This window comes from Microchirus variegatus (assembly GCF_963457635.1).
Source record: "Microchirus variegatus genome assembly, chromosome: 1".
NCBI lineage: Eukaryota > Metazoa > Chordata > Actinopteri > Pleuronectiformes > Soleidae > Microchirus > Microchirus variegatus.
Window position 1 is genome coordinate 8,508,975 of NC_139802.1, and position 19,872 is coordinate 8,528,846.

General features: G+C 41.1%; 3 protein-coding genes across 3 annotated transcripts; all 3 read right to left on the reverse strand.

The window, feature by feature from the left end:
- Window positions 1-776: 776 nt before the first annotated feature.
- On the reverse strand, window positions 777-2,228 carry tpbg1a (trophoblast glycoprotein 1a; the record flags this gene model as incomplete). Its single annotated transcript, XM_083897787.1, has 2 exons — window positions 777-1,758; window positions 1,969-2,228. 2 exons carry the CDS (start codon window positions 2,226-2,228, stop codon window positions 777-779), a joined length of 1,242 nt encoding a protein of 413 aa, XP_083753913.1.
- A 1,125-nt stretch (window positions 2,229-3,353) lies between these two features.
- On the reverse strand, window positions 3,354-8,324 carry LOC310926199 (transmembrane protein 222-like; the record flags this gene model as incomplete). The annotated part of the gene is made up of 6 exons (XM_083888298.1): window positions 3,354-3,441; window positions 5,510-5,640; window positions 5,731-5,827; window positions 6,166-6,197; window positions 7,867-7,951; window positions 8,206-8,324. The coding sequence occupies 6 exons, from the start codon at window positions 8,322-8,324 to the stop codon at window positions 3,354-3,356; spliced, it is 552 nt and encodes a 183-aa protein (XP_083744424.1).
- Window positions 8,325-9,544: 1,220 nt separating this feature from the next.
- Window positions 9,545-19,436, reverse strand: wdtc1 (WD and tetratricopeptide repeats 1). Its single transcript, XM_083895706.1, has 16 exons — window positions 19,335-19,436; window positions 18,682-18,779; window positions 18,100-18,183; window positions 17,665-17,711; window positions 17,198-17,309; window positions 15,620-15,807; window positions 14,958-15,140; window positions 14,772-14,866; window positions 14,557-14,672; window positions 14,395-14,464; window positions 14,201-14,297; window positions 13,934-14,104; window positions 13,611-13,846; window positions 13,257-13,425; window positions 12,542-12,734; window positions 9,545-12,123 (listed from the first exon to the last, which is right to left on the reverse strand). The coding sequence occupies exons 2-16, from the start codon at window positions 18,745-18,747 to the stop codon at window positions 11,926-11,928; spliced, it is 2,025 nt and encodes a 674-aa protein (XP_083751832.1). The 5' UTR covers window positions 18,748-18,779; window positions 19,335-19,436; the 3' UTR covers window positions 9,545-11,925.
- Window positions 19,437-19,872: the final 436 nt, after the last annotated feature.

A 19,872-nucleotide genomic window follows, 5' to 3' on the forward strand; every position in this document is an offset into this window, starting at 1 on the left:
ACACACTCAAGGAGGTGCACAGCTGCAGAGCCAGCAGGTGTATTTCCAAATATCGTTCATTCTGCCCTATTTTTCCCTCTGTGGAAACACTTAATCACACAGTCTGTGTATTGGAATAGTCGAGCTGCCTCACCTGGAGAAAAATGGTTTTAGAGTCTGTGTAACATGGTGTTACCCACTTTCACTGCAGTCACTATAAAACAAGTGAACAAGACGTTTAATCAATATTATTTTATTTATGATACAAGGTCTTTTTATATATATATCATGCACTGGCTTTGACTGTAATACAGCTCACATTATGAATACTACTCAGCAAAATAAAGCAACACAGCTGACTATACATTCAAATTGATATTTCTTGAGTTGACGCACAGAAAACCTATTGACGATTTGTTCTTTAAGTCACTGGGTATCTATGCTGACAATCATTCATCTACTTTCTAAAGCACCTCAAGATTATACAATGAAATCACACTAAAAAGAAAAAAAAAAAAAGCAGGGAGATGTTCGTCTAGTATGAGTTCAACCTATCTTGTATCTTGCATTATATTCTTATAAAATTTATGAAAAACATACAATATTAATGTCACTTTACAAAACAATATTCTAGTGCCTCAAAAACACAAAGGCACTTGTAGGGTGAGATTTTTAATTTAGGCTATAACTACAGTATGTACAGGAAGATCAAAAGAAAAATGTATTTATAAATGTACTCTCCTAAACTATTAACTATTAATACATGAAGCCCATATTTTGACTGATTTCATATGAGATCATAAGACACACACAGATGGGGGTGAGGTGGTCACCTGTTTGACCTGTGTGTCTGTGGGAACCTGGACAATACAGGTGTCAGTTGGCAGCTGCTGTGACAGAGCCATCCTTAAATGGCCTTGTGCTCTGCTGCCACTGTTGTCTGCCGGGATGTGGCCCAGCCTGGGGTCCGAGTCAAGCTCATAACGGTAGTGATAACCCTCCAGGACATCTCGACATGCGTCTCTCATTTCAATAATCCACTTCTTCATGCCTTTGCGATTCAGGTAAAGCACAAGAAGAAAGACGATGCCCACGCACCCCAGCACCAGACCCAGGAACACGTAGGACGTCGGCAGCGTGAGGTCGGCCACCTCTGCTTGAACTGGAACGACACACCCGATGGCCTGGTCACTGAGCCCTCGCAGCTGGGTGTTGGATATCGCTTCTGGTGTGGCACATCTCACAGCATCCACATCCAGCTGAGCTCTCGATTCATTCAGCCAAATAACAAAATCACGGATTTCACAGGTGCAAGTGAAAGGATTGCTACCAAGAAGGATGCGGACGTTGCCGAGCATCTCCAGCTCCTGTAGAGAATCAGCACCAAATGTCTTGAAGGCATTGTGTGTCAGGTCCAGCACCTGCAGGTGGTTCGGGCCAGTAAAGGTCCCACTATAGACGGTTACCAGAGAGTTGTTGGTGAGGAAGAGATGATGCAGATTGGGAAGGTGGGAGAACATCCCTGGGGGAAGCAGAGCAAGGTGGTTTCCTGACAGGTCAAGGCGGAGGAGCCCCCTGAGGCCACCCCAGCGCAGGGCCGTGGTGAGGTCCGTCACGGCAGTGAAGTTGTAGAGCGAGCGGCTCAGGTTGAGCTCCTGAAGGGGGCTGCCAGGTATGCTGAGAGCCTCAGGATGGATGAGTGCCAGCTGGTTCCCACTGAGGTCCAGGAAACGCAGGTTGATGAGGACGGAGAAGCTGTGGGATTCCATCTCTGTGATCCTGCAGAGACGACCACATCTGTAACATTTACGGTCATTCTCACAACGCTGATGCATCTCAGCGTTCCGTTAAAGCAAATAATTGAAAGCCACACTATCACAGACATAAGACACTGTTTATTTATGAGATACACATCAACAGAGTTAGCTATATAATATCAATATGGCTTCATAAACATGGATTATACACACAAAGTATTGACATTCTCACCTATTATTGCTTAAAATGATGTTGGTGACATTCTCCATCTCTGTGAATGAATCAGGTGAGATCTGGTGTATATTATTCCCTGTGATGATCACAGACTTTGTATATCCTGGAACACTTTGTGGCACCGTGAGCAGATCCTTGGAAACACATTTCACTGTGCGAGTGACAGCAAAACACTCGCAGCCCGACGGACACTCCAAGCACTGGTGCGGCGTAAAAAGAAGAATTCCCAAAAACACACAAACTGCAAAAGTGCACATGTCGAAGTTAAACCAATGCCAATTCAAAAAGAAATATTGAAAAAAATGTCGAGACACAAAAGAATTGCAGAAGAGCAAAACTTGATTGCATGGGAAGTCTAAACTTGATCCTAAGCTGTTGTCCTTCTCCTCACAAACTAATCAGACACTACAGAAGTGGTAAACCCGGATCGCTCCAGCATCAGTCCTCCCTCATCTGCTCCACTCAGGGAATAAAGGTTCCCATGAACTGATGGTAGTTCACAACACGCAGAATCTGCTGGATAAAAAAGGTGCGTGGTTCCCTTAAAGGTACAGAGGACGAATAGGACGCCCACAGCCTGTGACCTACACATCTGACGTGGAGACACAAAAAAACGCTACAGGACATCCAAGGTAGAGTTCTAATAATGGAAATATTAAATAGACGGATATACAATAACAAATAATACTCTTTCAAATACGTAGCGTTCAAAACAAATGAATTAGTAATGATGTAAAATAGCAGCATATATATATATATATAAATGAAAATTAAAAGTGTTGAATTTCAGTATTTACAAAAACAACAAAAACACAATATAATAGGGAAAAAAACCCTCCTCAAATGTGACTTTGTACACCAGGGGAAAGTGGAGTGAAGGGATGAGACGAGACAGTATCACTATTTTTCACATGTGGGTCCTACATCATTCTATCTTTGGAAGCGGCTCATATCTCTTAGACAAATAATTGATGAATATATTTCAGCGTTAAGATTTCATGGTCCATTTTGTAGCCATTCATCACTGAAATGTACATTAGGCAGCCTGAAAACACATTCGTCACTGCCATGTGAGAAAAACTACATAGCAGGGACTCGCCATTATTACTCTTCGACAGTGGAATCTGCCGTCATAATCCTATAATAATCACTTAGCTAATAGCAGCAGTGGTAACTTTTGAAAAGATGTTTACTTGCTGCGGTTTACACATCTTACTAATTCACAGATTAAGTGAAATAATTTGCCCATGAACAGGAAGACTCCTGGAGACTAGATCACTGTGGCTCACTAATGAAGTCATTCATTTGGGAACTAATGTCCCCGTCAAAGCACGTCATGGAGAAAGTATAACCAAAGTCTTTGAGTACGTCTCGCTCTGCTGTTACTGCAGGTTGAATGTTAGGATGAAGGTAGTGATGACTCCACACAGCATGAGGAAGGGGAGCCAGGTCTTCAGAAACGCCGCCCAGCTGAAGGACACAAAGAGGGCAGGCACATGTTAGAGCAATCGCCAAAACACATGGATGATTCAAGTGGAAGTGTGAGTGAGGGGTAAAACACCCATTGTGGTATATTTTGGACACATAAGGACATGTAACGTGTCATTGTGTCACATGCTCCTATCCCTTTGCTCCCAGAAGCCCACAGCTCCCCTCCCTCTCTCCCTCTGCAACTGTACACCAACTGTCCTTTCCAACCAACCGGTGCAGGGAGCCCCGGCAGAGAGGTGACCTCCAGCAGTGACAGAGAGGGGCGCGCTGCTGTCAGTGATGAATTACAAGACTACCCTTCTGTTTAAACGACTCCTGTGTGTATGGAGGGAGGATGGGGTGGGGGGGGTGGGGGGTGATGTGTGTATGTGCAGAGGCAGCACAAACTGTGACGCCAGCGTACTCTATGTGGGTCAGCAGAGAATAATGAGGGGGGACTCTCTGAGCCATATGTCTCTTAATGCTCATGAGCATCCAGCAGCAGAGCACTATAAAGAGTGTATATGTGTAGCGTACACGGTTGTGACGTAGATGCTACTGCTATAAATACAGATGCTAAATATTACTGCTCAGTAACTCAGAAAATACCCATGCGATTAAATCAGCAAATGACCAAGTTTTACGGGAACTGGAGGACCATGGCAAATTTTTGGTAACTCACTTTTCAATACAGTACAACTTGGTAATAGCAAAGTATGGTCATTTGTTATGGTGGTAAATGTTATTTCCGAAGTGAAATCCAGCAAGTAATAGCAAGGTAATGAGAATTCTGCAGGCTGCCGCCACTGTCACACCTTCACATGTAAATGTTTGTGGATGAAAATTGACAATTACCATGTTATAAAGTTGAAATTAGGTCCCACGCACATTACCCATTGTCATTACCAAGCTTATGCATGGGGTTAAGTGTCTTGCTCAAGTACTCGCCCTACCACTGAGCTACCGTGGCTCCATTACTTTTTTTAATACTTCTAAAACTTAAGTACATTTTATATCAGAAAATGACTTTTGATACTTAAGTACAGTAAATGTCATATACCTAAAGACTTTTACTGAAGTAATATTATTTAAAAAAGTGACTTCAACTTCTACCAAAGTCATTTTCCGGTAAGATACATGTACTTTTACTCGAGTATTCCTTTAAGTTACCTTATAAGACTGGTTACATGTATTGATTTGAATAAGTATTATGTGAATGTGGGGAGAGCTCTACCTCTATTATGTTCAGCACTTTAGTAGTAAGTAGTAAAAAAGCCAAAGTCGGTGGCTCTTATTTTGAAAGCCCAGTTGAAAGGAAGTGCTATATAAAACTGGCTGATTGACTACTGTGTGAAGAAAAAAACATCAGCTGGTAACTGGTTCTGTCTCTTTTGTTTATAGTGGAACAATCTTGGTGAAATTTGTTTTGGGAATTGTAAAAGTGTTTTGTAATATCGCATAACATTTTGTAATAACGGTTTGCACGTGCAGGCCACCGTAGTTACCTTGTTTTCTAAAATCTGATATTTTACTATTAACTATAAATCAGATTTGTGTGTCTAGACATTATCAACCTTTGGTAACGATGTTGACATAACCACTTTTATGACTCAGACGTCAAAAACAGATGCAGGAAGAATTGAGAGGCATCATCTTGCTTTACCAACAACCCCCTGCACACGCACTGTACAGAACTGAAAAGCAAGGATGCATCAGGAGATTGGGATACGTGCTGTATACTGTGATATATGGGGTACATATGAGTAAGGTGCCCACACACCATTGCTTATTTAAATCAGGGTTTCTCACTCTGGTCCTGGGGAGCCACTGTCCTGCATGTTTTAGATCTTTCCCTGCTCAAACACACCTGACTCAAATGGTCAGCTCGTCAGTAAGCTCTGCTGAAGCATGGTCACGATCCATTTATTTGAATCAGGTGGGACAGGACAGTGGACAGTGGCTCCCCAGGACCAAGAGTGAGAAACGACCCTGATAGCAGTCGGAAAATGACTTTAAATCTCGATAACACAGTACAAGAATCAGTGGCATAAGAGGCGTGAATATGTACCTCACATGTTTTCCATGAATTAGAGACCGGGCGCACAGGTTCACCATGTTCCAGGATGTGCTGTTGTCGTAGCGCATGAGGTTGAGGGCCATGGCAACATGGGAATGGCAGTTATCAAAGCAGAGGTTGTGCTTCAAAGAAAGAGGAAAGGCAGATGTCATTTTAGTGGACGTTAATATGTGGCATGTGAAATAAAAACAAATCTTAGAACATGGTCTCACCGGCCGACACTTGTATTCCTCAGACGCATCGAGCACTGCTTTGTCCCACGTTGCAACTCCGTTACCACAGACTTTGTCCACGTCGAGCTTCCAATACCTGCAGTCATAAACACCCACAATCTGATTCAAGCTGACTTTATTAAAATAAAGTGACGCTAATTGCTACTACAACACTCCATATCACATCCACTGCAATGCTGCAACTACTCCAAAAAGGATGTTATAATCTGAATAAGACATGTCTACATAATGGGACTAAAATCAGAATAATCCACATGTCTTAAGTAGCTCATTATTGCTCATTTTAAGTATGAACATGATCAGGAAATGCTGTGTGCATGGCATATTGTCATATTCGGACTAGCAATCCATGTAAACATACTAATTTAAACATGATATGTTTTTAATATGAGTGTTTTTTGTAGATAAACTCACTTTGTTGGTTTGCCAAAACCCATGTTGTCCTCCTGGAAAAAAGAGGTCACATTTTAAATGATTTAAAGAGCATAGTGACTCAATCTCTTGGGTATTTCTCATCATTTGCTTTTGCTTCTTTCTTTCTATCTATCCATGTGTTATTATTTATATATTTTTTTAAATCTTCATTTAATCTGCTTATCTATTTCTTAATCAACACAATCTCCCGAAGTGTTCACATTTGATTGTTACCTTTCACGAAGGAGGTCATGTTTTTGTTTCCTTGTGTGCAAACGGGTGAGATCCAGGCTCCTTTTTGTTTTTTTCTCTCTTCTATTCTTAATGACTCTGCCTATATCTGTGACCTACTAATCCACCTGAGCTCCTCCAGCAGCAGGGCCCTATACGGACATTCCAAAAACCGGGCTTGTCACGCAACTGTGACAACTCACCATCATCATCTTTTTAATCTCTTATAATGTGGCATATATCTGAGTGTTTATGTGGGATTTTATTTTCTGTTTCGTTTTCGTATTTCCATGATTTCAACATGACGTTTCAACTATTTTACCACCTTGTTTATGTTATTGTACCTTGTAACTTTGTTTTAAAGCTGCTAAATAAATCTATTTATGTCTAAATGTCTATTTATCATTATTATCCTTATTATTATTATGACATTTACATGTGTCAATTAAATGAGTGTGAGTAGCATGTATTGATTTGAATAGGAGTATGCAAGTGAGTGCAAATACACAAATCTTTACTCTGTATTTCTAGCAACTTTTACTTTTACTCCAATACATTTCCTCGAACTATCTTTGTTACTCATTCCTACCAAATAAAATCAGAAGAAGAAGAGTCGGTAATGGTCCGTATTTATAGTGAGCTTTTCTAGTCTTGATGAGCTGCTTTACACTATAGTTTTGCCATTCACATATTGCCATATTCATTCATACGCTTCAGCACGTGGTTAAAGGTGCATTATGTAATAAATCTAAATCAACTGGCCATAAAATCCTCCTAATGTGTCACAGAGACTCAGGAATAATGTTCATATAACAAACTGAACTCACCGACAACAACAGTACAGCCAAAATATGTGCATTAAAAAATATGTTTATGTTTTGAAATCATGTTATGCCATGTGGCACCACCTACCACCGTCTACCGATCATTGCAGTCAGTAGAGTCTCAGCTACCAAGCAACTAAGGGTTGCCAGTTATGTCAGAAAACAAAACCTAAAAGACCTCGGTATTTTGAATTTGAATGTAGTAACCGTTTTTGGGCACATTCTTACATATGGCACCTTTAAGTGTCCTACTCAAGCACACATAGACTAGCAAAGCCAGGAATTGAACCCACAACCGTCCAGTTGAAAGACAACGACCCTGCCACTGAGCTACCATGGCTCCATCCTAACTCCTCACTTTTACTTCTAAAACTGAAGTACATTTTATATCAGAAAATGACTTTTGATACTTAAGTACAGTAAATATCATACTTTAAGACTTTTACTGAAGTAATATTATTAAAAAAGTGACTTCAACTTCTACCAAAGTCATTTTCTGGTAAGATACTTTTACTCAAGTATTCCTTTAAGTTACCTTATGCAAGACTGGTTACATGTATTGATTTGAATAAGTATTATGTGACTATGATACTTTACACTTTACATACATTCCATTTAAATACATGGACTAAACAGAGATACTCACAGAAACAAAGTAGGATCCTGCAAAGTCTCGTATGACTCCAGAGGAGGTGCATATACCCATGTGACCGATAAAGGGCAGCACCCACCTGCAGCACAACACAACATAATATTATATTCATGGTCCATTACACAGCATGCAGTTATTTGATGACAATTGCTTTGTTCTAGAAACACACAGGTAGCATCATGAGCTAACACAAATATGCTACATTTTGCGTGACGCTTGCAAATTAAACAACAGCAGCAGCCTGCCGCGCGGGCGGCAGAAAAAAGAGTCGCCGCGTTCATTGCCGCCTAGCTTAAAGAGAAGCTTAAAAACATGGAAGTGTTCGCTTCTTACGACAGAAAGGGAATGGGCGTCCAGACAATGCAGTGCGGGAAACGGCCGTTTTTTCTGTCGCCTTTCAAGAAATCACCGTGGTAGTTCATCATCATGTCGACACCGTCCGCGTCCGCCATCACTGCCGTGACAGAAGGTGTCAGTTCAGTTGTCGCGCAGGCGGCGCGGAAGCGGAAGCGCATAAGCGCGGCCACCTTTGGCGTCGACGGTTGGTCAGTGAACGCAGCACGCGTTCAACAACATGGACTGCGGCGTTTGAAGACTGGTTATATAATAGGATTATTGAATGCTGCTGGTTTACAGACGCAGAAACATCCTTATATTCTGTCATGTCTGAGGTCAATATATTATCATTTAGGAGGTAGTATTATCATATAATTATATATAATTATATCATTATAGGATAGGTTATAATGTAAAAGCAACAGCATAAACTGCATAAACTCCCAACTGCATTTTCAATTTAACATTTTTCGAAATAAAATACCATCACCTGGGAACTAATGTTTAACTGTTTCTACCCTAAGGAGGGAATTTACATTAAAGGTGCATTATGTAATAAATATAAAGCAACTGGCCACAAAATCCTCCTAATATGTCACAAAGACTGGGGAATAATGTTCATATAACAAACTGAACTCACCAACAACAACAGTACAGCCAAAATATTTGCATTTAAAAAAATCTTTTGCAGACTGCAAATCATGTTTATAATTTGAAATCATGTTTTGGCATGTGGCGCCACCTACCACCGTCTACCAATCATTGCAGTCAGTAGAGTCTCAGCTGCCGAGCAACCACGGGTTGCCAGTTACGTCAGAAAACGAAACCTAAAAGACCTCAGTATTTTTGAATTTGAATGTAGTAACGTAAAGTTTTTGACCACATTCTTACGTATGGCACAATAAACACAACAAAAGCTTTATTTAACAGTATGTAAAAAGCTAGTTTTTCAGGCTCAAGAGCCTCTAACTAAATTACTACCTCGTTATTTGTCCGTCACAGTCTCAGTCAGCGCTGAGCTTTGTCAATGTAACTGGCACTACACTCCTGAAGTTGGGTCACCTCATTACTGCACACTATATGGGGCACAGGATGCTCCTTTAACTACTTTAACGCACTTGTGATTTACTGTGCACACATTTGTTGCCTAATAGTCAGCAAAAAGCAGAGTGGAGCGGACACTGATGAATGAGCAGGATACCAGAGAGTTCACAGCACATCCTCACACACGGTACATAGTTAGCACTGTCTCAGTGCTGCTGGGACTGTTGCAAGTGTTACAATAAGAAAAAGAATAGAACAGAGACGATAATGTTGTTGGTGTTTCATCGTTTACTTTGTTTGCAACAAAGGTCTTCATGGGAAGAAAAACAGAACACAAACAAAATAAACGTCATTAACAAAGTCAAACGAAAACTTAGCGTTGTGCATATTATTGTTGAGCCATTTGTTAACATGAACCCCCTTTTGAGGTCAATTAGACGTGCTGGTTTGTTCTCTGAGCCATAAATTTGAAAAGCTGCGTCGCTTTTCTTAGCGCTCATAGAAGCAGAACTGAACAGCTGACTGCAGCAGAGGACTAGAGCGAGAGCCACGTCAGTATATACAGTATACAGTATGTATGAATGACAACACCCTCTCTGAACAGAAGATACAGCAGTGATCATGGTCAAGCTGGTAAAACTAAAACACATTAATGTTATCTCAGAGGGACTATGTTATCACTGTCTGCAAAATAAATACATTCTAAAATGTTGCTTGTGCTGAAAAGAGAGCATTATTGGTTTAAAAGATCACTATATTTGGCTTTTTGGCACCGAATGCAGAAGATTATGACATATTGGTTTTATCTGCCCTGCATGTTCCATATGAGGATGACCTTCTCGGTTGCCTTGGCCTTTTAACATACGTGAACACTGCAGTACTTTCACCACATATTTCTCCAAGACTGCATTTAGTGGTGGAAGAGTGTTAACTATAATTATGTTGTGTGTCCTGGGACTGAAGGAGCATTCTACCTTTATGAGATTTTGTATTAAAAGGTGTCAGTGCACTCTTACATCTCTTTGTAAGGATTTAATAACTCTTAGGACCATTTACTTCACTACACTGTGACGCCCTACTCATCTGAATAGCACCAGATCCAAAAATTACTTGACTCTGGTTGTCATTAGATCAGAGAGCGAGCCCCCAAACCCCTCACCTATGTTCGTAAACAGGTTTTTCTTAGCAGCAGCGTCCTGCACAGATGAGATTAAACTGTGATTTGCCAGTTCTGAAGAACATACTTGCTGCTTCCCCTGCAAAAGCTCAATCCTGCTGTAAAACCTCACAGCAACGATCTTTTCTGCATTTTCTGCATCACTTTCTGACTGAATTACAGTAACTTAATGTCATATTCTCGACCCCGTGATGTCAATGTCAGTATTTAGTCTGAGTGACTGAATTTAAGTCCCACTTAATTGTCAGCTATTACACCTATTCGAGTGAGATAGTTCCATGTACTATCTATTACCCAATTACCTTTAATAATTGTACTTTTTGGCACTTGGAGGAAAATGTACTGATTTTAGCATTTTGTTAAGAAAATCACATTTTATAGTGTTATACTGACATTAGTAAATATCAACAGAGTTACAGAAACATTAGATCAAATTAGAAACCCATATATGTCTCACGTATGAAGAAAAATCACTGAAAAGAGGAATCATACTCATTTATACTGTATACTGTACCACAAAATTAGCATCTGTGTCCCACTTACACCCAACACAAGTTTCACACTGACATTTCATGCCAAATAACACAATCAATCAACAATCAACGGGACATAACATGTTTTTTTTTTTTCTTTTACCAACAGTTCTTTGTTTATATCGTCTTCCTCCTGACAACAATCTATTGTGGTAAAAACTAAAAGGGTACAGTAAAACAGTGACGTTTCAGTGAAATGGAGAAAACAAACATTAATCCTTGGCTGCTGAAACAATAGACAACCTTTGGCAGAAGATTTATCTCATAGTTACAAACTTAAACAAAGCTTGTAAATACTTTTATTTATTGGGGCAACGTTCACAGCCTTGAGATTCTAATTCATTCTGTAACTGCAACAGAAAATATTTTCAGGTCCAACTCAGAATCGGTAACCTGGGTCTGCAGCCTTTCTGAGATGAGCGAGCACTGCAACTTGAAGCTCCAACACAAGGAGCAGACAGGAGATGTAACAAAGCACTGTCTTCTGGTTTGGGATGTGAACCTCTATGGAGGATACTGCGACTGTGTGGCCACAATGACCTGAAAATTAGGTCACCTGACCGCGGGGGCTTCTCCTTCTACATGCAGCGTGTCTCTCCAACATAAACCTGAGCAGGTATAAGTACTGAACTACTCCTTCTGCGAGAGAAACTGGGAGTGGCGTGGAAGGTGCTCTCCTCAATGTCTGCCCTGACCTCCACAGAAGGGAGGAGAGGCTGAGGTGTTGTTGGTGCTTTAGAGGTGCAAGATGTGTGTGTCGTCTCCGCCCCTCCATGAATTTCCTCTTCCCAAAGTGGTCTCCACCGGTCCCGTTACAGGACGGTGGCGGACGATGCATAGTTCAGAAATGTGACATGACATTCAATCGATGTTTCTGTCAGATAGTGGGGGCAGGATAAAGATTCAAACTGGAGCTGGGAGAGCGCTTGGCTTCTACGCTTGTTCTGCAGAATGGCAGTTTGCTTAGCTTGGTCGACACTGAACTTGTCCCTCTGAGCTGTCTTCGTCATCCGAGCCTTCTGGGCCGACGCCACGCAGGCCTGTGATGCGATAGCCCATGTTGAGCAGCATGACCTCCAGCGGATCCGCGTTCATACGACGTTGGTTCGCCTGTGCAGCGCCCTCCATGTCCTCCACTACGCGCACGTTGTCACACTCCGTCTATAAATTGAGAAAGGGTTTGTTTAAAAGAGTGTACTATAACACAATTCAGTGCAGTTCAGTTCAGTTCAACACGTCACAGCACAGTTTGGAACAGTCAACCGTGATCAGTTGTGCACCGATACTTTACATTAAAAAATAAACTTAGTGGTTTTCAATCCATTCTCTATCATACTGCACAGTATATTTAAGCATATTTATGTTTTTCCCACTCCACTCCCACTGTCACACAGACAAAATACATTTCTCTGTCGAGCTTTAGGCGCAGGATCACAGAGTATCCCAAAATGTGGGATGGAACAAATCAGTTATTTTGGTGCCCAAAGCACAACTAATGAACACAAATTAAATAATAGGTGAACCAAACTGTACCGTTTGGTGGATACAGGGCTTAAAACAAAGATAATCAATAGCTCACCACTGGTCTGGGGTTCCATAATCGAACAACGGGGTCAATACCACTTGTAGCCAGGAAGCAGTAGCTGGGGTGGGGCTGGAGGCAGTTGACTATGGACTCATCCCCCTGCAGGATCCTCACCAGATTAGTGGTCTCCTTTTCCCAGATGAAGAAGGAGCCGTCGTCGGAGCCGCTCACGATGTACTGCCCTTTGCTGTAGTGAAAAGGACAGTATTCAGCCCTGCCTGACAAGAAATGTGTTTGGAGAACATCATTTTTACTGGGAACACTGAGGTCATTTCACAAACACTTTTTGCATGTTTTGTGTACGGTTGAGAGGAAATTTGTCTTTGTGTATCATCTCGAGTATCAGTGTTTAGATGGACACTATGTCATATTTGTGGAATGTAGTGTAGTATTTGATACATTAAACAACTGACAATAGTTAGATTGTTTTTTTGGATGGATTTAAAAATCCACAATATTTTTTAAAAGTAAATTTTGTAATTACATATTTGCATTATGCAATTTTAGTATTTTGTATGCACAGAGAATAGTATAGTTACCTGTATGTTGAACATTTTGCTCAAGTGGGAAAATCTCTTAATACAGACTAGATTTATGAATAAAAGCAACCCTCTCATTGTGAATCTTTATGGTTCTCTGCCTTTTAATTACTGAGACCAAGACTGCCCCCTAGTGAGGCCGCTGCAGGTTGACAGTGACATCTCCTGACCTTCCAAAGAAGTTGGCCTCCTTGATATCAGTGGTGGTGTTGCAGTGACCACAGTATCTGTGCTTGTAGTCAAAGCTGCGCTCTCTCAGCACCAACTCATCTTCAGGGATCGACTCTTTCCGACTGAACGAGTGGAATCGAATGGAGCTATTGGACTTCTTATCTTCAGCTAATGAAAAAAAAAAATCAGACCATTAAGCGCTGAATTCACAATCACTCAAACACACACACACACTCACAAATAAATAAGGAATGTGATGTGAGTACATTATAATAAAGACACAGCGGTTAAATTACTAACCCAAACTGATATTTGTTTCAGTTTCTACTTGTTTGTGTTCGTATGTTTGATACCTGATTCAGTCTTGGTGAACAGAGCAGCTTTGATATCTTTATCTAAGGCGTCACAGGCGCTGCTGTGTGCCTGCTCTGGAAACTTTCCTCGGAAGTCGTCCAAACACTCCAGCGCCTCAGTCACGTACTTCAACTCAAACAGACACCGTGCCAGTCTGAAATGAGCTTTCAGGTGGGCCGGGTTTAGAGTTAGAGCCTTCAGACAATCCCTGAGAGCATCGTAATGGTCTCCATCCCTGTGAATCACAGATGTAAACAAAACACTCATTAACCACTCTCATAGGAAAATATGACGCGTCTCTCAGCGGCACGATGGGACCTACCACTTGCGTTTCATGTAGGCCGCAGCCCGGTTTCCATACAGCATGGCATTGCAGTTGGACTTCTGAATGCCTAAACTGTACAGCTGGATGGCCTGTGTCCACTGCTGCTGTGCAAATGCATCATTGGCTTGTTGCTTTATCTTCTCCAAGTGAGGAGGAAGCTCAGTAGAACTAAATCAGAAGACACGAAGGAAGGAAATATCAGCCAAAGTGGAAACTATCAGTCAGTGTATCCAAGCAGCCACTGTCAAGGGGGAATACAGCTACCTTGAGTGCAATTTGCTTCCGGCAAAATGAATATGGCTGGTTGGCAAGTGGAGTCCATTGGAGACGCCATTGGTTGTCTTTCCATTCTGCGTGTCACCTGGAGAGCCAAAGATTCAGAAACTATCAGTACACCTACAGACACCAGACTTCATGTACTCCATCTCTATCTCTTTCTTTACACTGCACAGACTGACCTGTCGATGACTTTTTTGGAAGCAAGAATGTATATGGCCTCTGTTTAAACGTTAAGTCAAATAGGTACACCTAGAAGAAGCATACAAATAAAACAAAGATGACAACAATGACCATGAATAGATTCCCCCTCACCAGTCCTTGTTTGCTCTGAGAAGAATTACCTGTTCCCCACCCATGTTAACAAGCAGCTCTGTGCCATCTGGACTGAAGGTGACATAGGTGGCCACCAGGACCCGTAGGCGATTATTGTAGTCTGGGAGTTTAACTGGCAGGTGACCTGGAAAACACACCTTTACAGTCACTTCCCTGTGCTGATGTCTTTATAATGACAATCCAAATATTCACATCCTATAAAAGGTGCTCGCAGACAATTCACCTGCAACATAATACTGCCCTGCTCCGTCTGGGATGGGCTTCTGTCTTTCACAGAATGTGTGCACAGCTGCCGATGTGCTCTGACTCATAGACTTCCTGTGTAAGGACCAAAACAATTTGGTTAAAACGTAGAAAGGAGTAGGTAATTATTAGCATAGAGTGACACAAAATGAAATACTTTATCGACCTATAGTTGTGAATCATCCTGATGTCGTAGAGGCGCACAAAGGGACCATTGGCTCCCACTGCCAGGTAGTTGTTGTCTCGTGGGTTGACAGCCAAACACTTGGCCTCGACCAGCTGACCACAAAACTCTGTCAGGTCGATCAGCACCTCGGAGCGTTTACTGCTCTCTCGCAGGTCATATTGTCTACAGCAAACACATTACAAAATTACACATGGGACATTTCATGATCGTCCAAACGAATTATTTAAAGCGCCAGCGCGTAACTTCTGGAGTAATTACTAAAAACGCTATCAGCTCCTCTCAATGATGGGTAATCTATAGCACCACCCCTCCAACGCTCCACTACTCAGCTGATAATGTTTATCCTGCTGAACAGCCAGGTTTTTTAGTAGAAGAATCCACTCCTGAAACTTTTCACAGGAGCTTCTTAGCATTTTCAGCCAAACTACAGCCGTTGTAACCAGGTGACCCTTGACTTGCTCTATGTTGCTCTTGTACTTCAGCCACATCTTCCTCAGTAGTGACATAAAACAAATCACTTCCTGTGTGGTGCTCACGACTGTCACCAGCCGACATGAGATTCAAGGCGCCCCACAGAAACACAGACATAGCCACGTGGAGCTGATGTAGGTATAATAAGCATTGATGATTCGCTTTCTAACCTGATGATGCCATCCTCTGCAGCACTCCAGAAGGTGTTGGGCCACATAGGTGCTGTGGCGATGCGTTTTACTCTATTGGTATGATCCGAAAACATATGGATGGTTTCCTTCACCGTCAGGTCATGTACATGGACCTTTGTGTCAGCTGCACCTGTTATCAAAATCCTGTCTCCAGAGTGAGGAAGGAACTGTGTGGATAAATAAAAAAAAAGACCAGAATTATCCGATGAGTACAAAACAAAGTTTCTAGTGATTGGCATATACAGTGCTGTGCAAAAGTTTCAGGGCACCACAAGCTCTGTTTTGTGTCAAATTCTGTGATCAATGGAATTTGGGATGAAGTGATGCGACTTAAAGCTGGTCTTATATCTTAGAGAGCTGTCAATGAGTTTAATTCATGCAACATGTGTATGTGATGCCCTAGCATGTCTTGAATAAACCTGGTGTAATAGACGTTTTTTTTACAGCAGATATTTCTTTAAATGAAATAGTAGGACAAACACAGGATTTACCATTAACATTAATTAAGGTTCCACTCCAGTAGGGTAGATCACGCTGAATACTTGACACCTGTAGAGGATGTTTTTTTGTTGTTTTTTTTCTGAAAAAAACCCAACAAAAACTGCATACATATTTTCTGGATGTGTTCCAGTAGAGTTAAATAGAAATAATGATGCTCTTTTGTCGTTATAGCATTGCTAAAACAACAAATCGAATGGTGGCCTAAGACTTCTGCACATTGCTGTACGTTTCTTCCAACAAACAAAAATAGTGGCATTGACATTATGTTTACCTGGGCATTTATAGGTCCAGTCTACTGATATTCCTTTTTAAAAACTTAAGATTTAAGTCTCACAAATGGCTTTAGGTACCACCCCTCTATCATGTTACAACATGCTCCAGCCAATATTTGACCTCATTCCAAAAAATTATCTCTCATGAAACACCAGTGGTATGCCCTTGAGGCGATTTCTGTGTAAAAAAAAAAAAAAAAGGGGAAAACAACACCATGCCTTTGGCAGCTTTAGCACAGCACAACTTGTACCTAGATGGCTTTTTCCATTGAACCGGTCACTCGTGAACTTGTCAACAGTGCCACCTAATGTACAGTAAGTGAATTTGTTTTCTTCGGGACTTCAGAAAATATGAGTTAGGGTAAAATGTCTTTGCAGAGCAACTTTTGTACAGGACACCCAGAATGTGAAGTACACTAGAGAGTGAAAAGCTATATTCACCTATTGACATAGATATTGCACTTTCAGAGAGATACTACTACAAAGTCCTAAACTGTCCAATCAGTTAGAAGAATTCATTCTTAATAAGTTTTTTTTAATTGCTCAAGGGTCTGTGCAGCTCTCACATGAAAGGGAGGTTGTTCCATGACAGGAGCAGCCACAGAATAGGCTCCATCTCCCCGTTTTAGCAGCCGATAAGTTGACCTCAGAGCTCTGCAAAGGCCCCCAGGTATGCAGGTGCAGGTCAAGGTCAGGTTGCTTTAAAAGTCTTTCAGGGGAATGACTGCAGCTCACTTTCCCACCTGTGATTTAATTCATCCATGTTGCGTTCAGTCCTTCTTACCTTTACAGAGAAGATATTTGCTGCATGACCGGTGTGCATAGTCGTAAGCTTCTTGTGTTTGAATGGATCCCAAATGATGGCATGTTGATCATCAGAGCCCGAGGCCAGTAGACTGGATAAACAACAAGTCAAACAAGACAAGTATAAGCACCTCACAACCTGCACTGTTAAATTATTAAGCTGTAAAACAGTTAACATCAGCAACAGCTGGTTCTGCTTTGTTTTGGTGATTTAAATGAATCCCCCCCTTGAGCGCTGAAGTTGTCAGGAGTGTCAATAGTGCTATAGTAATGAAACAAGACAGGTCTGTATTCTTTGAGTAAGTGTGCAAAAGACAATGACATATAAGACATTAACTTGATTTTGACACACCCCATCCCTAAAAGGTTTCCACTATACATTCAGTGACATTATGTGAATGACAGAGATTATAAATTAAACAGGAAGCATAGGTTGCAAAGACTTACTCTCCACGTTCATTCCACTCCAAACAGTTCACACAGCCTGTATGACCCTGTCGCGACAGACAGTAAGAACAGTCAGGGGAAGGTATGGAATTATACAGAAGTATTACGCCCACCGGGCACTTTATAAATTACACCTGTTTAAATATTGAATCCACCAATCAGTCACATGGTACCAAAGCAATGCCTTTAGGAATGTAGGCAAAAAAATACAGGGTTTCCCAAACCTCAAAATAATGATGTTCTCCAGTGTCTTGTTTTGTCCACAAACCAAATTTAATCAGTTTCAATGATTTATTTGTTATATGGATCAAACAACCCAGAAAATATTCACAATGAAGAAATCACTCAAACTGATTAATCGATTTTCAAAAGACAATTAATAATAGATTAATAAATTACTTGTTGCAGCCCTATGACACACTTGTTGTTACTTACCTGGAGCTCAGCCTCTAGTCCAAGTCTCTTGATGAAGGGGTCAGTCACATGATAGAATCTTTGGAAGCCAGACGCTTTCGTGTCCTGAATATATGAATCCAATGTTACATTGACGCCTGCTCTTATACATGTTTTATTTGTTGGGCCATATCAGTGAGGCTGGGTATCGCACTGCAATACATTTGTGGTATCAACCACACTTCCTCTCCATCTCCTAACATTGAGAATGTGTTGCCCATCATTATCAAATTTTGGTATCTAATAAGTCAGTGAGCCAATAAGCATGCAACATGCTGTGGGACTAAGATCTGGCAGTGGTTGTGATTGGTTGTCTCGAAGCATGAGGGAAGTTATGGCCTGAGACTGAATTCATTTCCCAGAGGAGATGTGAGTGTGTGTTGTGTTTTAAAAGGCTGGTGCTTATTTAATGCATGGATAAATATTGAGAAGATCTAAAGTGATGCAACAACTTCGATTAAACACTCGACAGTGCATGGAATAAATATATCAAAGTTAAGATCAATACCGAGCTTTACCTTTCAGGACAATTACTTGTGTAACACATAACATCCGTTTACTCACCCTGATCTGCCTGTGCAGAATTTCTCTGGTGATGTTGACAGTAGTCATAGTTTCACCACTGAGCATTGATCAGGATCTGGGCAGAAGGTTTCAGGAGTCTGTGGAAGGTGACATTCAGGATGCATTTCTTAGCTGTACAGATGTTAAAACTTTGAGGCAGAGTGAATAACACAGGGTGGACAGATGTGACGTTGGTTTAGAGACAGAGTGAATGTTAAAACTATTTATTCAGCCGACATTGGATTTCTTGGACTCATTAATGTTATTTAACTGCAGCTGATCCACACGCATGCCATATAACGTGTATATGCTGCAATTGGTAAACAAACTTAGCTCACAACAGTGCCAAACACTCCGCTTGACCCTGTTAGCAGCGAACTAGCTAATGTTAGCTATGCATCTCTATCATTATAATCAGCGGGTGTGTGTGTGTCGCATCACCCTAGCAATTATTCAAACTTTAAGGCCAACGTTAACCTGCAGAAATCGTTAGCCACCTGTGCACGGGGCCTTAAAGAGTGCGGTCATTTACAAAGTAGCTGGCGTTAGCGTATTTGCGTTATCCGGGCTAGCTAAAACAAAACGTCCACACCGTGCAACGTCTACATTTGCAACACTTTCATAATAATCCACGAGTGCTACACAAATCTCACCGCTTTCCTTGAACTAAAAAGGCTTCTGTCAAGAGATGTCCATTTATTAAACGTAATCAATCACACTCTGTGTGAGTTTGTTGACAGGATTCTCGCTAATACGCTCTCTCCCTGACGTGAACACAACCCTCCTGCTGCTCACGCAACTTTGTTCCGCCTGCTAAAAACACAAGCAACACTTCCGCTCCCTTTCACAATAAAGCATGCCTTCAATCCGTGTGACGGCTTGAAGCGTCGACCTTGCATTCACTAATAAATAATAATTAACAGTGTAAAATAATAATAATAATAACAATAATAATAATAAAAATAAAAATAAATATAATAATAATAAAACGAATAATAAACAACACAGTAAGGAAGCATTTGCAATGGAAATTATAGTGTGTCTAGGAAAAGATGAATGTTTTAGTGTCTGTAAAGAAAATGCAGTGAGTGGCAAGAGCAGTGGGAGATGGAGCATTATTACTCTCTGTAGCATTCTGTTAGAAATAAGTGGCTTTCAGTTAGGTTAAAAAGAAGGCATGGGGTAATTAGA

What these genes read in the sequence shown, in the direction of transcription:
- wdtc1 (XM_083895706.1), bottom strand. Translation starts at nt 18,747, where the DNA reads ATGCTCAGTGGTGAAACTATGACTACTGTCAACATCACCAGAGAAATT. An exon ending in TTAACATGGGTGGGGAACAG is followed by an intron (nt 14,465 to 14,556) that starts GTAATTCTTCTC and finishes TGCTTCTTCTAG; the next exon opens with GTGTACCTATTTGACTTAAC. An exon ending in GAGGCCAACTTCTTTGGAAG is followed by an intron (nt 12,735 to 13,256) that starts GTCAGGAGATGT and finishes TTTTCACTACAG; the next exon opens with CAAAGGGCAGTACATCGTGA.